At 37.7% G+C, this 15,880-nt stretch overlaps 1 protein-coding gene across 1 annotated transcript; it reads right to left on the bottom strand.

Annotated features, from left to right (window-relative positions):
• Window positions 1–14,332: 14,332 nt before the first annotated feature.
• LOC133838368 (dynein light chain roadblock-type 1) lies at window positions 14,333–14,843 on the bottom strand. The gene has a single exon (XM_062269442.1). It carries the CDS (start codon window positions 14,725–14,727, stop codon window positions 14,422–14,424), a length of 306 nt encoding a protein of 101 aa, XP_062125426.1. The 5' UTR covers window positions 14,728–14,843; the 3' UTR covers window positions 14,333–14,421.
• Window positions 14,844–15,880: the final 1,037 nt, after the last annotated feature.

The following is a 15,880-nucleotide window of genomic DNA, read 5'->3' as shown; positions in this document are numbered from 1 at the left end:
AGAGAGATACGCAAAAATGGAGAATACGAAATGCAATCCAATGGATTTAAGTTCTTTATTAACACTTAATAAATCATAGAGCAGCGGGCAGACGACAGACGGCAAAAAGGGGAACTGAGACTGAGAGTGCAGTGGCAACATCGCTTCGCTCCCGCTTCGATGGGAAGTGAAGGCCATAAAACTAGCGCCAATGCCAGGCGAGGAGGAGGAGAAGAGCGAGCCAGGCATCCACTACAGTGAGTGCTGTAAATGTTTGTCCATTCATCCATTCATGCAACTGTCCGACGTGTGTCTGTCCGACGCTATCTGCCACACTGCGACAGTGTCAAGCATAAATCCTCATCATAATTCAAAGCATTGATCATCGCTGAAGTCCAACTCCAACTCCACCTCCACATTGGTCGACGAGCAAAAAAATGACAAATTGTTTGGCGCTCGATTGGCGCAGGAATTGAACGCCACATCCATGTCGCCGGAATGGAGTTGCTTCATGCTGCATGCGGCGCCTGCATTTTGCACGTGCGTTGCCTACTTGCAACGCTCGAAATAATGTTGGCAACCTGCGCGATTCGCGTTGCACGTTGCACGCTGCACGTTGCATTCAGTCACAATAAAATTGTCGTAAAATTCAGCAGCAGCAGTGGCCAACAAAACGGTAGGCGCAAACATTTTCCTCTTTCATTTGGAAATGAAAGTTTATTATTGTTTTTGTGTGACAAGATAAGGTAAAAGCCGTAAAATTTTATTATGTATTTATGCATTAAACATTCTACATTATGAATTTAATACGGAATTATAAATATTTACGGATTTAAGCTTAACGCCGATTTGTGTGCGAATTTCCACACACACATCAGAACACCAGAAAAACCCATCACAGCTTAAAAACAACATCAGTAAATGTTTGTTGTTTCATTTGGCGACTTAGTTGGCAAATTGAATTGTGCTGAAATTAAATGAAAGAAAAATGTTAAGAAAAACTGTAGTATTTTATTAAGATCAATAAATGTTTTTAGGCAATTTTTTGCCGATTTAGCCGGTAAATGAATTGTGTTGAAATTAAAAAAAAATATTTTAAAATGTATTTTTTAAAAGGCTTTAAAATATATTTATTTTTGTTTTTTGTCCTTTTTTAATAAATATTGTACATGTTTAAATTCTTAGAAAACTTTTAATATTTTAACATTTAACAGAGTGTATTAAATTTCTTTCTTGTATTTTCATTTCCTTATGTTTTTCAATGGCAATGATTTGTGTTGAAATTAAATAAAAGAAGAAAATAAATATTTAAATTACAGCATTTGTAAGTATTTCTTATGATTATTTAAGTATTTAGATTTAAAGCTGAAATTACTTGTATCTAACAATATCTTTTAAGTTTTTTTATTTAGATTTAAAATCATAGCCAAACAAGTTTGGAACAAAACTTTTTATTCATGCCAATATGATTTAATTTTAAATTGATGAAGAAAGATACAAACATTCCAAATTTATCTAATTATTATATATGTTAATATAACTTTAACTTAATATAATAATTGTAATATTTTTCAACACATTCAGAAAATCTTAAATTTCCGTGTTGACTTTTCGTTTTATTGACTGCATCAATCATTGTAAATAAAATGCTTCTTTGAATGAATCACTGAAATCTTTCGTTGTTTGATAGTTTGCCAAATCAATGGCACAAATAATTGCAAATTCTAAATTAGTTAGTTAGTTTAATGGAACTGTTCGCAAGCTAACCAAAACATTTCTCTTCATTAAAACTGCGGAAAATCAATAAACTGAACGGCCAACAAAGCACATCAGTCCAAGTCCAAGACGAGTACGAAGACAAGGAATAGAAAGAAATGGAAGAGAGTTAGAAAGAAAAGAGATGGAGAGAGATGGAAAAGACGCAATCGAAGACAGACAAGACATACAAATTTTCCAATTAAGCCAAACACGTTTTCTAACGATTATTTTATGCAATCGAAACGAAGAAACGAAGCCAATTAAGACTATCAACGATTCAACAGCGAATGCGACTCTGCATTGCAAATAAATCGTCAGTACACTGAGGGGAGGAAAGAGAGCTGCAATGTGAGCGTTCATTTTGATGAATTAATGAATAAGTTGACATGCCACTGACTGCAAAGCGATCGACTGTCAATGTGCAACAATTGGGCGTGCATTCGTTAGGCGACGTTAGGAGCCAACGTTGCAACGTTGCAACGTTGGTGGCAACCACATTCGAGGTACTGTAATTGCCAAGTGGCATGAATCAGCGTGGGCGTGGGCGAAAACGGGGCGTGTTGCAGGAGCAACACAGTGATTCCCTGTTGCCCTCAAGGTAAATGCCACGCGCTGTTGCTGCCGCGCTGCCCGCGCTGCCCCCAAGTTGTGCCACATCACTATTTTGCTGCTGCTGCCGCTCGACTGCTCACTGATTTCTTGCGTCGTTTAAAATATTTGCGAGATTGCCTGTGAGAGATAACCGCCAGAGTCAGAGTACTACTCAGTTTTTGGATGGATTCAACAAACAATTGTGTTGAGAGCTATTTTCAATTTTATGCCCAGCATTTCCACAATTCAAATTTGCACACAAAGTGGCAATTTGGCCCCAAAAAACCGTTGCGAGCGCCTTTTATGGCCACCAAGTTGCAGCTGCCTGTTGTTTGTTGTTTGCTTGCAACTCTGTGAAGTGGCAAAGGGAGGAAGGAGGTGAGGGGCAACGCATAATTGAATTGAAGCGTTCGCTGCGCGTTTTCTTCAAATGAACGTCAATTAAAAATGCATCATAAACGCCCCCCAGCGCCATTTCATAAACGCTGCCATAATTTATGCTCTCAACTGGTGTTCCACAGCTCCATCAGCGCGTCTTGGCCATCATAAAGCAAACCAGAAACAGAACGAGAACCAGAAACACAACTGTGCAACAAGAGACTGAGTAGAAGAACTGGTACCAGGCAAAGAGTCAATCGAAAAGCAGCTAATTGGTGCGTGTTAGACTCTCAGTAACATTCGCTTAGTAGTTGCAGACTTATTCTTGTGGCATTCACCACTTGCCTCGCATATTTTTTCAATTCAGTTGTTGCACATACGAGATGATTGCCAGTTGGATTGATGGATCGATTAGTCAGCAGCGCTTAAGACTTGATTGAATATGTCAAATTAATTGGCATTTGATATTGACAATAGTTGAGAACATGTCTATCACAAATTGTGTGAGTTTTGTATGGAATTAATTATTAGATTGCATTTAATTTGTTACAAGTTATAATTTACATTCATAGTTAAGCTTAAGTTTAATTTAAAGCTAGAAATATCAAACAAAATAAATAATATGACTTACCTAAATATGATTTAATGTTATAACTTGAACAAGCAATCAAGAAATAATAACTCAATAAGTATATGGTATTTTATTTATTAATAAATAATACGCCTTGTTTAAATAGATAGTATTATATTTATTAACTAAATATAATATATTGTATATCTTTATTTTATTATAATCAACTTATATTATTCATAAATATATATTGTGTTTCTTTATTAACTTGTAACATACTTATTTCTACATTTTATTACCTCTCTTTCTGTTGTCTTTGTTATTCCCACTCATTTCTCTCTTGGTCATTTCCAAATTTGATTGCTTCACTTGAATCGATGATGCTTAAAATGCAAATACAGTTTGAATGCCTCAACCTTTGACGCGGCACACAAAAGCGGTTTCTCGGCTGCTCTCGTCGAAAACCCGCCGCCGTGATGATGACTTAATTTCAGAAAACCACAAAAGTAGTTTGAGTTAGCTCTGCTCTGCGCACCGCAGCGCAGCCGCAAACGGCTCATTACGAGGTCAAGAATCAATTGCAGTCCAAACACCAAAAACCAACCGCCTCCTTATGCAAAATTTGTGATGGCCAAACAAAAGGGCCGCCTAAGAATAGGGCAAGGGATAGGGAACGGTAGTGGTAGCGGTAACTGCACAGCCGGACACGATGGCGGGCACAATGAAGACATTCGTTTCGGTTAAAAGACTTACCTACATAATCCTAGAGGCGCAGGCATTGAACCCTTGACTTCATTCATCAAACAATTGGCAGCATTTGCATTTCGAACGCCTTTTGTGGCTCATCAAATTTCCAGCCAAATGGCAGCGAGTCCTTTAGCGAGTCCACAGCTAATTGAGCATTTTTGTTGACTGCTTTACCTCACGGTTTTGCCTACTTGTTAGCGGATTTACTTGGCTAGCAGTCTACTATATAAACGCCTACTGGTAAACTGAGTTACCTGGTCGTCGCTGCTTCGCTGCTTGAGCGAATGGGAAAATCCTTTTTCACTTTCCACGGACGCTTTGCTTGCGAAAACGTGCAAAGTGGGTGTAAACGGATCGCGATGAAGATTGTTTATTGTAATTTTTATGACTGCTTTGCACACAAACACGCCAAGGCGGCAATGATGACTGCAGCCCAGAACCGCCCTCTCTCTCTTTCTCTCTACCCTGCAACCAAGACCAGGGAAGTGTACAGAGGGTTGATGACGCCCACCAGGGTAATTCAGTGTCTCAGCATTTGCCATCAGAGCTTTTGGCGAGGCACTTGAAAACTTTCTAATTAAGTCATTTAAATGATAAAGCGAAGACAAGGCAAGTATTACGTCAAAAATATTTCTCAATAATGCGGAAGTCAAATAAAGAACAATAATATGAATCTTCTATTTAATGGCTGCATTCAAAATCTAATATACAAATATTCAAAATGTAGAAATTATATTCGATAAAAAACGTTTCACAATATCTGAAATATGAAATTAAATAAAAATGTAGAATTTAAATTGTCGTTTGTTTTTATTTATAATTTCTATACTTTCTCACAGAAAATATAAATCAAAATATAATTTTTAATTCTAAAATTTGTCATTCTAAAACTAATCATAAATTCTGAATTATCTTTTTTTTTTAAGTATTTTAAAGTCTTTATTTTATTCATAGCCAAATGCTGATTTATTTATATTGTCATGTTTCTATAATTTTTCTCTTTAAGAAACTAAAATATCGAAAGATAAAATTGTCATTCTAAGATTTACTTTATTTATTAAAATATCTGTATTTATTAGCACACAAATTCATAGAAAAAACTTCATTTATTTATTTAATTACTTTTTTTATATTCTTACAATATTTCTCTTTAAGAAAAGCAAATGTCAAAGAGATTATTTCTAATTTCTAATTGAATCTCTGATGTTTGCTCATAAATCATTTGGAATTATGCAACATTTGTTTATGGCCATCTAACGTCTCATTTGGCATTAATCCCAGATATCTAATTTATCTAATCCGCAACCTGTTGTTGTCTTGTGCCGCAGCCGTACTCGAAATGAAACCATTTAAATTGTCGTAAAAATAAATTTTATTAGATTTGCCCACTTTGTGTGTGCTCGTAAAAAGAAGAGAACCGTAGTCAAATACCGGCAGCCGACAATTAAATGCCAAGCAGAAGAGAGAACAAGCTAAAATGGCATTTTAACAACTAAATAAACAAATTGCGGTTAATACCAAACAGCAGCCCAAAAATTTTATAGCATTTTTACGACTTGACGCCACTTGAGCAAACGCACAACGAGGCATCATCATCGCAATCCACTCGCAACACGCAACTTGCAACACATCCGTCTTAACGCTCGCTCAATCATTTCACTCCATGATCCCTAGCATGCGGTGTCCTTTGAGAGTGTCCTGAGCCTGATCCTGGCATTTGAGTGCATTCATTTGCGCTTGCTTTGCTTTGCTTTGCACTCAAGTGAGTCCATGGATTTTACGACATTTTTACGATCTGTTAGTGTGACATGATGACAATCAATATAAAAGACATAAAACCCAAGTTCCGTGACGTATGCCATAATTATTGTTGGTTGTTGATACCCCTCAACAGCAGCATCTCAACGGAGGCTGCCATCGTATCCATCAGATACATTTTCATAGACATCGTTACTTTTATGAGGTGACTCGGATGTTGCCGCCGTTAGTTTCATGTTGATGATGTTTGAGGAAACGGTGGTAAAATTTTATTCGAATGCATTTGCCTTCCTCCAGTTTTTTTTTTTCTCACTCCCTCCTCCATACTTCTGGACTGCATATGGACTATTTTTTTTATAGCATTTTAACGATTTGTTTTGTCTGCGGATTTGGCCAATCGCTTGTTGATGAGCAATTCTTAAGATGCCACTGCTCGTTGCCACACTGATTTACAGCCTGAGAACAAGCTAAGCGAGCTGTAATAAAATGAACAAAATACGTTAGAGATTAACTCGATTAATCTACAGAACTAAGTGCGTATTTAACATATTTGTGGCAGTCAAATATTTGATATATCAGGAAAGTAAAATCTCATTTAGAATAGTTATTAAATAAAGCAAACAAATTTAAGGAAATAAGTTTGAGATTAACTCTTGCTTCTCTCAAATATTATTTGAAATAATTATTTAGAATATCAAGATAATAAATGAATAAAAATAGGCTTAAGATTCACTCTTGCTTGTCTCAAATATTTCATCAAAAAAATAGAAATTGAAATAGTTATTCAGAACATCTGAACAACTCCAGCTTTTCTCAAGTATTTTTTAAAATAGTTAATAAGAATATCAAAATAATAAATTAAAGAAAATAGGCATAAGATTAACTCTTGCTTCTCTCAAATATTTCATCAATAAACAAAGTGCATTTTGTAGAATAATTATTCAGAAAAGAATTCTCAATACTTGGGAGAGCTCAATTTTCAAGATGGTCGCCAGTCTAGCGCGACTTTTCTCTTCTCTTCGTTGAATGCTTGAATTGAAACATATGTGGAACGCCTGTACTTGGGACCGTTATGAGCTCAGATTCGGATTTGGATTCGGGTTCGAGAAGAAGAAGTCTGCTGCTGCATCTTAAGTGCCTGCGCAATATGCGGTCACATTAAATCATCTGCTTGTAGTATATCATGTCCGCATTTGAAATGGAGAAAGAGTAGGAGGTGGCACTGTGACACAAGTACAGGCCTGACAAATACATATATTCTCGACTACATATTATATTTAAGTACACAAATATATGCACATATGCACAGAATTTCATATGTGTCTGCTACTTGAAAATGAAGTCATCGTCATTGCCAACAGCATCCAATGAGAACCATAAATGAGCTGCGCATTTGTCTCTCGATGAACTCAGCCAAACATATTTTAATTTAGATTTGTGCAGCTTGAACTTTTCCATTATTGCAGAGATAAATTGAGCAGAATTAATATACTACAGTTAGAAAATCTTCAAGAATTTAAATGTGCAGAAATTATTTTATTAAAAACAAACATTTGTTCGTTAAATTTCAATGAGAATTTGATAAAGAATTTTTGTTACAAAAACATTTTAAGACGACTAAAAGTACAACTTGACGTGATAATTAAAAGATTCAATTATATTGATTTAGATATACATTTATTATGCATTTTAATTCAACCAAAAATTAACTAAAGAAAGCGCAAATACGAAGCTTAAATAAAACATATACAAATTATGTCAATCATAACGATACATAAAAGATATTTATAATAAAAAGAACATTAACATTATATTAAAGTATTTCTATGTTCATTTGTTTTCCAATGTTAATATTCCAATCTAAATATTACACATCCACTTCAAAATTCTTGTTTAAGAAAAGTTACACAATGAATGAGAGAAGAGACAATCGCAAACAAATTCAGGCGCCTTTTGCTGACAGCGACACAAAAACCAACAACTCAAACACAAATACCAAAAATTTTTGCGAAAATAAATCAAAATTTCTTCATATTTGGCAATGCAAAAACCAGAGAGTTTCAGTCGAGAAATCAGGCGGCAAAAAAGAGAAAGTTTTGGTTGGGCCTTTTGTTTTTGTTTTTGGGCATTTGCCAGTGGTTTTTGTTATCAGATGGACGAGGGCGCGATCACCACAGCAGCTCCGCTCCGCTCAGCTCCGATCCGGCCAACAGAGCCAATCCCAATAACAGGATCAGAGTCCCAATTACCTAGAGAGAAACACCACCACAAGCGAACTCGGCAGCAATTTTACAGGCATTTAGAATTCCACCGTGTAACGAGGCGACCGTCGGTCGGATTTTGGGTAACTGCAACATATTTTTATGATTTATTACCACGCCGGCAATAATCGAACAGGCGGTAAGGACAATGCTTGTATGTATGTGTGTGTCCTTTATGCTAAAGATATGTGTGTGTGCCTTAGCCTTAGATAACAAGCCTCCGCTACGAGTCAAAACAAATCGACAAACAGTGGAAATGTAAAAAATCGTTCGCCTTGAGCATTTCTTTTTTTTTCGAGGACATGTTGAAAGGTTGCTTCATACTGCAGCGCGTTGTTAATGTTGTTTCCATTTTGCTTTTTTACTTTATGACACATTTTTATGATTTATGAATTGGTTTGGTTTTCTAGTTCGAGACACTTTAACGCCGATCGTCCCGATTATTAACATTGTCTTTTCATTTTTTTTTTATTGGGAATGCGACCTTCAGTGACGCTGGGAGGGCCTCTGATCTTAGCACCGTTTAACCATTATGAACATCATAAAAAATTATTGTTTCTTCAGGGCGTTCTGCTGTGACTTTTGAGAAAATTGTAATTAGGCAACAATAGCGAAAAAAAACTGTGAATATAGGTAACAGTTGAATTTAGTTGGCTGACAAAACTTGAACTTTTATCTAATTGTTGTGTGGAGATTGTCGACATGGCAGCTCTGTGTTTTTTTTTGTGGAAAATCTCTAGTGTTTACATAGCGAGAACAATTGAAATCATAACAATAAAATCAAATTCGAAATTTGCGAGTGAGGCGAGAGGCGAATCGGCCACCGCAAAACTGGCAAACTGGCAACTTGGCAAACTGGCAATGGGCAATCGACAACCAGTTGCGTCAGAGCAGCAGCAGCCCAAAAAGCAGGCGAAAGGAGAATGAACCATGGAATCAGCTCACAGATAGAGAAAGAGAGAGAGAGAGAGACAGAGCAAGAGCGAGAAAGAGAAGGAGTAGGCAATGTGAGAAAATGTGTTGCACAAGGCAAGAGCAAAGTATAAAGGTAAATGGGTGAAATGCTTAAGAAAATCAACTCAACGAGCAACAACAGCAATTCGAGTGCGGCAACCGCTGCAAAGACAGTGCAAACGAAATGGCCATAAACTTAAGCCAAATGGCTGCTGTGGCAAGGGCAAGAGGCGAAGGCAAGGAGGCAAGAGGCGAGCTGGCTGGCTGACTGGAGGCAGACCCAACCAACCAGTTCGACAACGCGAACTCCGAACTTAATCGAAACATCAAAGGAAGAAAGCCAAGCAACAACAACAACGGCCAAGCATAAACTTATTAAAAACAACAAGTGCAGCTCTGCTTTAAGCTTGCAGCTCTTTTTCTGAGCGGGAGGGGTGGGAAGGGAGGACAAGTGAAGGAACAGTGCTTAGCGGGATACAAGCTGTTTGTGCAGTGGCAGCACGTCTCAGTCTCAGTCTCAGTCGCAGTGCAACGAGAATATCAGTTAATGCCAGCTGAGAATCAGGCAACGACCAACGACAACAACTGGCAACTGGCAACTGGCAACCGCCAACAGCAGCAGCACCACTCAAAATGGGCACTTTCGGTCGCAATAACCACGACATTTACGATTATTTTACGGCCACTAAAAATCAAAAGTGTAATTTACGGAACAAAACCAAAACGAACTGAGACACGGAACTGACACACAAACAGAGACAACAAATAATATAGTATATACAACAGAGAAGTAAGACAGAGCGAGAGAGAGAGAGAGAGAGATACACAGCACTTAGCTCTACTAAAGGGAGCAGCTCTAGAAACTGTATCTGCATCTTTCTTTTTTGTATCGATGATAGTTATGCTGTTGCTCCCTTGTTGAGCTGCCGGCTGTGGGTGTTAGTTTCAAGCGAAATGCACTTCGAAATTAAGGACCTCGAGAACAGCTAATCAAATGCGGAAAAAAATAAAGCCAAAAGGTCAACGTAATTTTTCCATATTTCATATCCCAATATTCTAACTATAACTAACAATATTCTATATTCTAACTATATTCTAACTATAAATATAACTTTCAATTGATAAGTTCTTTATTACATTTGTTATAGAAATTTGTTGAAATATCTCTTATATTCCTATGATCTTAAGAACTTTAAAACACTTGTAAAAATATGCAATACTTTTCTAAATAGTTTATAACAAAGTTGAAGACATAAACTCCATGTGCATTTCAAATTTGCTTTCTTGATATATTCCGCACAAAAAAACAGAAAAACAAGAATAAATAAATACTTAAATATTTATACTATATTTGGTATTATAAGCTGCCAGCCATGCTGTCCGATGAAAGGGCCAGAGAAAAGCAGGCAGAGGGAGCAGCAAGAGCAAGAGCGAGAGGGCCTCACATTGTCCAGAAAACCAGTTGGCTTTTGCATTGGGATTTTGGTTGCATCGCCATCTCGTGCTTCTTGTGCAGCGACGCGTCGCGTGCAGCGCATTTTGTGGACAGCGCCGCCGGCAGCAAAATGAAAAGCTGAAATGCAACTCGAAGAGGTCTTAGTGCCAACCTCAGACCCAATCTCAGTGCCACTTCCACATTCAGTTCCCCACCCAGTTACAGACTTCGTCTCCATCTCAGTTTTAGTTAAAGTTTTCGGTTTGCCTTTTTGCACTTGTTGGCAACACATGTGCATTGAACATTGCCCCTCTCTGCCCCTTGGTGCCACAGTGCCCAGCTTTATTGGCCCTCCATCGCCCACTTCACCTGGTTGTGAGTGTCTCCTCTCGCTTTCCCTTCACATCACAACTCGCATCAAAGCAACTGCAAAGCGCAACGCGTTGAAAGATGATTTTCATGTTTTTCCTCAGCAACTGCCCTCGACCCATGCTCCATCTCCATCTCCATCTCCATCTCCATGCCAATGCTCATTGCGTTGGCCCGTTTCGCCAGGAATGGAGTCATGGTCCTAACGATGCCCGTTGCTTGACGCTCGATGCAATCTTGTTGTCTTAACCGCGTTTACTGACATCTTGATGCCTCGATTGCTCCGATTTTGAATGAAATGGTTAGCGTTGCATCACCCGCTCTTCAGTTTTATGCCCCCATTCCAAATATTGTGACAAGCGGTCGAAATTGAATTGAAATCTTTGATTGGCAATATGCTCTGGACGCTTAACAAGCAGCTTGGCTTAACTGTGCTTCGTTTTATGAACCCATCGACCATCAAATCAATTTGAAATTTAAGTACATTTTGTTTTTCGTGGCTTTACTTTTGGTCGGAATGACTCATGCGGAAGTATTAAATGGGAACATTTAAAAGTATTCGTTGTTACAACTTTTGGTGAACAAATATATAAATATTATTATGGAACATAGTAAACTTTTCCAAATTCATACCATCTATTCCTCTGTAACTTGGCTAATTTTGACATCAAAACTCTCTAAAGTGTATTTATGTGCCTTTTGACCATATTTTACGGCAAAGAAGATTTCCACAAACATCTTGCTTTTAAGCTAAAAATATAAATAAATTAACCCACAAAGTACAGTCTAAATTGTAAGCTATCAACTGACTTATAAAATTTAAAATGCAAATAATTTCAACAGTTTAGAGAAACGCTGTTAGTTAACAGCACAACTTCAAAGGAGTCACAATGGCTTTCAAACCACATGCGCAGTAACTCTCAAACCAGTATTGACTTCAGTTCATATCGACCAATAGATGGCGCATGCAATATGCTGCTGCCATCTAGTGCATAACTGTTGCAACTGCTGAGTGTAAGCAAAATGGTGGCAGACAGAGCAGCGGAAGGCGAAGAAGAAGCACAGACAATGAAAATTATTTATAATTTTTCCAATTGTAATAAATGTTGCATAAGAATGAGTTTTACTTGTTGTGTTAAGAGTGTTGTTTAAATTGCGTGGCTCATTAATTATTTATTTGTTGCATAATTTATTGCATGTATTTAGTTAGCTTGTCATGTTTTTCTGTTAAATGTTAATTTTTATTGTGATTCACTTTGGTAATGTTTAAAAAAAATTTACTTGATTTAATTTTTTTTTTTTGTATTATTAGTTTATAGTCTTTGACTATATTTTTTCTATGTATTATTCAGTTTTCATTTAGGTGCTTCTTCTGTTTTACCTCCTCTGCCTCGTCCGTCCGCCTGTCCGCTGAGCAACAAAATGTCCGGACGGTCTCCACTGTAGCTCGGAGTCGACGTCTGCGCCGCAGCGAGTCTCAACTGAAAATGCTTGGTGGTTGAACAAGTCAGAAAAAATTCAGCATTTCATCAAAACGGGTTCATACAGCGCTGCACTGTAAGAAATTGGATGGACAAAAAAAGGGGTGTAATAATAAATATTTTCGAAAATGAATGAATTATTAATTTAAAATAATCTTGCATTATTACTTTGATATACTTAGTTGCTACAAAATGTAAATTATTTGTACCTGTATTTCTTTTACTCACACATTTTCTCTCAGTGTAGAGATATAGAGGGCTGAGCCAGCACCAAGCAAAATGGGCTTGGCCTGCGCGTTTGAGTGAGAGGATTTCTACTGCTCATTTAGTTCCGTTTCAGCTGCTATGTCTATCTCTGTTGCTCTCATTTTTTGTGTGCCTTGCTTTTTTTCCTTATTCTTTCTTCTATATTTAGAAGTTGTTTTTGCTTCTTGTGGCACTCACTTAAATCTTTGTGTTATAGCTTTTCGACGTTTGAATTAACTTAAGTGATTTCTTGCAGCCTGCTGAATGCGCCAAAGATTTGCTTAATGCTTCATTATCCAACTTTATTTAGATCTAAATCAATAATTGAGATTGTATTCATAAACAAAAGTCAATCGAAATGAACACTAAGCAAAATCATATTATGGGAATCAAATAAATACTATAATAATTTTGATTTTATTTATTTTTTTTCTCATTCTCACATTTTTATTTTGAAATACCAAGAATTGTCAATCTTCAATATATTTGAAACCATAAAATTTAAATATAGCAGCTGTTATATAGATTAAAACCAACCCGTCTACAAACAGAAATAATTATGCATATGAATGTGAGTACTCACAAGCATATATGATTCATGTTTGTTTGTTATTGTTTCGTGTTGCAATGCCACTTTTGGGTTTGTCGCACAACTTAATTAAATTCATAGAGCAACTCGTGCGTTCGCTATGAACAGAATGGACACGCCCCGGGGGACATCAGAAGAGAAGTATCATAAAGGACATGTGACAATTTTCGCTACTATTTTAATTTAGAAGCAAAGGAAAACGTTTTATTTGAATATGATTCAAAGAGTGTTGCTAATTTCTAGATGAGTTATAAAAACCATTTTGGGGAGAAGAGAAAAGACAAGTTCTTGAAATGAAGTCATCAGCAATGGTCCATGGATTAATTTGATTTCACGCTACATCAAAATGAAGTGGCAAAATGAACCCGACCTTGGTACACACAATAGTGTGAAGAGAGTAAGAGAAGCGAGACGAAAATCGAGTTCTGCTTATTCAAGGAATTTTTAGCAATGGATGAATTAAAATTTTTGTACAAATTTTTATTTATTTCTATATCTTGTATGTACCACAAAACGATGCAAGACAATGGCCAACTGCTTAGAGATAGCAAATGAAAGAATAGAAAGGGAATAGAAAAAGGAATGCGAATGAGAATGAGATCGAGATTGAGAGTGGGAATACGATAGAGTACAAAGCGCACCCCAGGAGCGTCTTGCGTCGTGGTGATTATGGCGTTGTCGAGGCCGAGGGGTTAAAAAATAAAAAGGGCAGATAAGTTATTGTAACGAGCGAGCAACCCCTGCAAGGGCCTAGGCCTGTAAAAATAGGACAAGTTCACGCACACACACAGCGGACACACACACACACACGCTGGAGGGTGCGCCGTTAAAATGAGTTACGAGTTCTGCCATTTTAAATTAAAATAGCAGGCAGCATCCAAGATGGAAAAAAAAGGTCAAAGGCCATTTCCACCCCGAGTTTGTCTAACAAAATGGTCATGTTGACAGAAGTAAATCTTTTGAATTATCGCATTAGACTGCCGGCCGCATTCTCATGGATAAGTTTCCACCGTAAGTCCGATGCCCAATGAAGCCATGTCGTAAATATTGCCCAATGTCACTTGGGTATTATAAAAGGATTTTCGGTCTGCCATTTATTGTAGTCGCATTGTTGATTCAAGCATTACTTCCTCTCACTCACACGATTCGTCTTACCCTTAACACACATAACTGAACAAATAAGAAGTCAGAAAGTTACTCGCAATCCATTCATTGTATGTATATTTGAAAATTTGATTTACTCAACGCCCACACACATTCCTAGTACTCTTATTAACTTGTTTAAAACTTGAGAAACTAAAACATTATTGTAGTACGGTTATGGTGAACATATCTTCCGGGGCCACAAGATATTCAAATTTGCGCGAGGCCACACGCAAGTAACACAACTTATTGGTCGGATCGAGATCCCGAACAGCACTCTGAACCAGACCAACCAGTAGACCATTCATGTGCTTCACAATGCCCTGGGCTGTGGTATTATCAAAAGATGTTGCTGCCACACTTCCGCTGGTATTATCAGAGACCACATAGCCCACGGTATTCTCAGCTGTAATGCGCTCCGTGTTTGCGACATTCTTATGGATCACATCCTCCAACACACGATTCATTTTCGATTCGTATTTGAATTTGGATAGTGTTGGATAAACAGGAAAATATTTTAAATACCTAGAATGTAACTTGTTGTGTGTTCTATGTGAAATTCTAGCCAGAATGAAGTTCAACTGAATATTGAATAGCTTAAGTATGATGTGATTTGCAAAGGTTACGTAGATGACAGATGTTTTAATAGTAGTCTTTATCATAAATGTATTTTTAAAAATTCCATTTATCTACAGTTTTATTATGCAGTAGTGCCATTGAACTTGTCTGCTCTGCTCTCTGAGGTCAGTTCAAATGACTCCACACGAATTGATATGAACGGCTCAAGTGGTCGCGTGGCTACTGCGGCATTTAGAGACCGCCTTTGCTGTTGCTCAGCTCCCCCGCCAATCTTTGTCCATAGACTGCATCATCATCGAGCGATTCTCATTTCATTTTCATGCGCGTTTAATGGCGTCTGTTATTGACTTTTAACGAGATTTCCACTTTCAGCCCGCCCGTCGACTCCATTGCGCTTTTCCATGTTTATTTTTAGACATTGCCCACGGTCAGAGCTGCTCCGACCTCTCCTCAAGCTCTCGCCCCTTCCCCAGTACCTCATCAAGTAGCTAATTGAGTTTTTGACTTTGAACCGTTTCACTGTCTGCGTATGAGTCTTTGGTCTTTGCTGATTGAATCAGGTCATTGACATGGCAACAACGACAACGACAGCGACTGTCCTTAATTGCGATTAGCTTAAAGCAACCTCAAGCCACATAAATCACACAATTCTCAGTTGCAAATGGCCGCATCGAGTTAGTTGGCGCAACTAAGCTGGGCACAGCTCATCTGTATTCAGAGCTCTACACATATTGCTCCGTGAAGTGCTTGTCCTACAAGATGGGCGAGTGCATATATGCAGCTTGTTCCCCTATTTCCCTACCTCTCCCTCTCTCTCTCTCTCTCGGTCGACTTCGAGTCCAGCCCAAAATAGCCACTTGAGCACCCACAACGACCATAAAACACTTTTGGACATGTTGTTGTGCCAACAACATCCATATACAACAACTCAACTGTGTTTTTCTCAGTGTTGGTCAATAAAATGTGCATAAATTTTCGTTGCCATTCAACGGCTAACCGAAACCGGGAAGTACGCTCGTGTTGCTCATGGTGGATCCATGG

This window comes from Drosophila sulfurigaster, chromosome 2R (assembly GCF_023558435.1).
Source record: "Drosophila sulfurigaster albostrigata strain 15112-1811.04 chromosome 2R, ASM2355843v2, whole genome shotgun sequence".
In the NCBI taxonomy this organism is placed as follows: Eukaryota; Metazoa; Arthropoda; class Insecta; order Diptera; family Drosophilidae; genus Drosophila; species Drosophila sulfurigaster.
The sequence above is the reverse complement of the archived record's forward strand: the minus strand, read 5'-3'. Positions and strand labels throughout refer to the sequence as shown.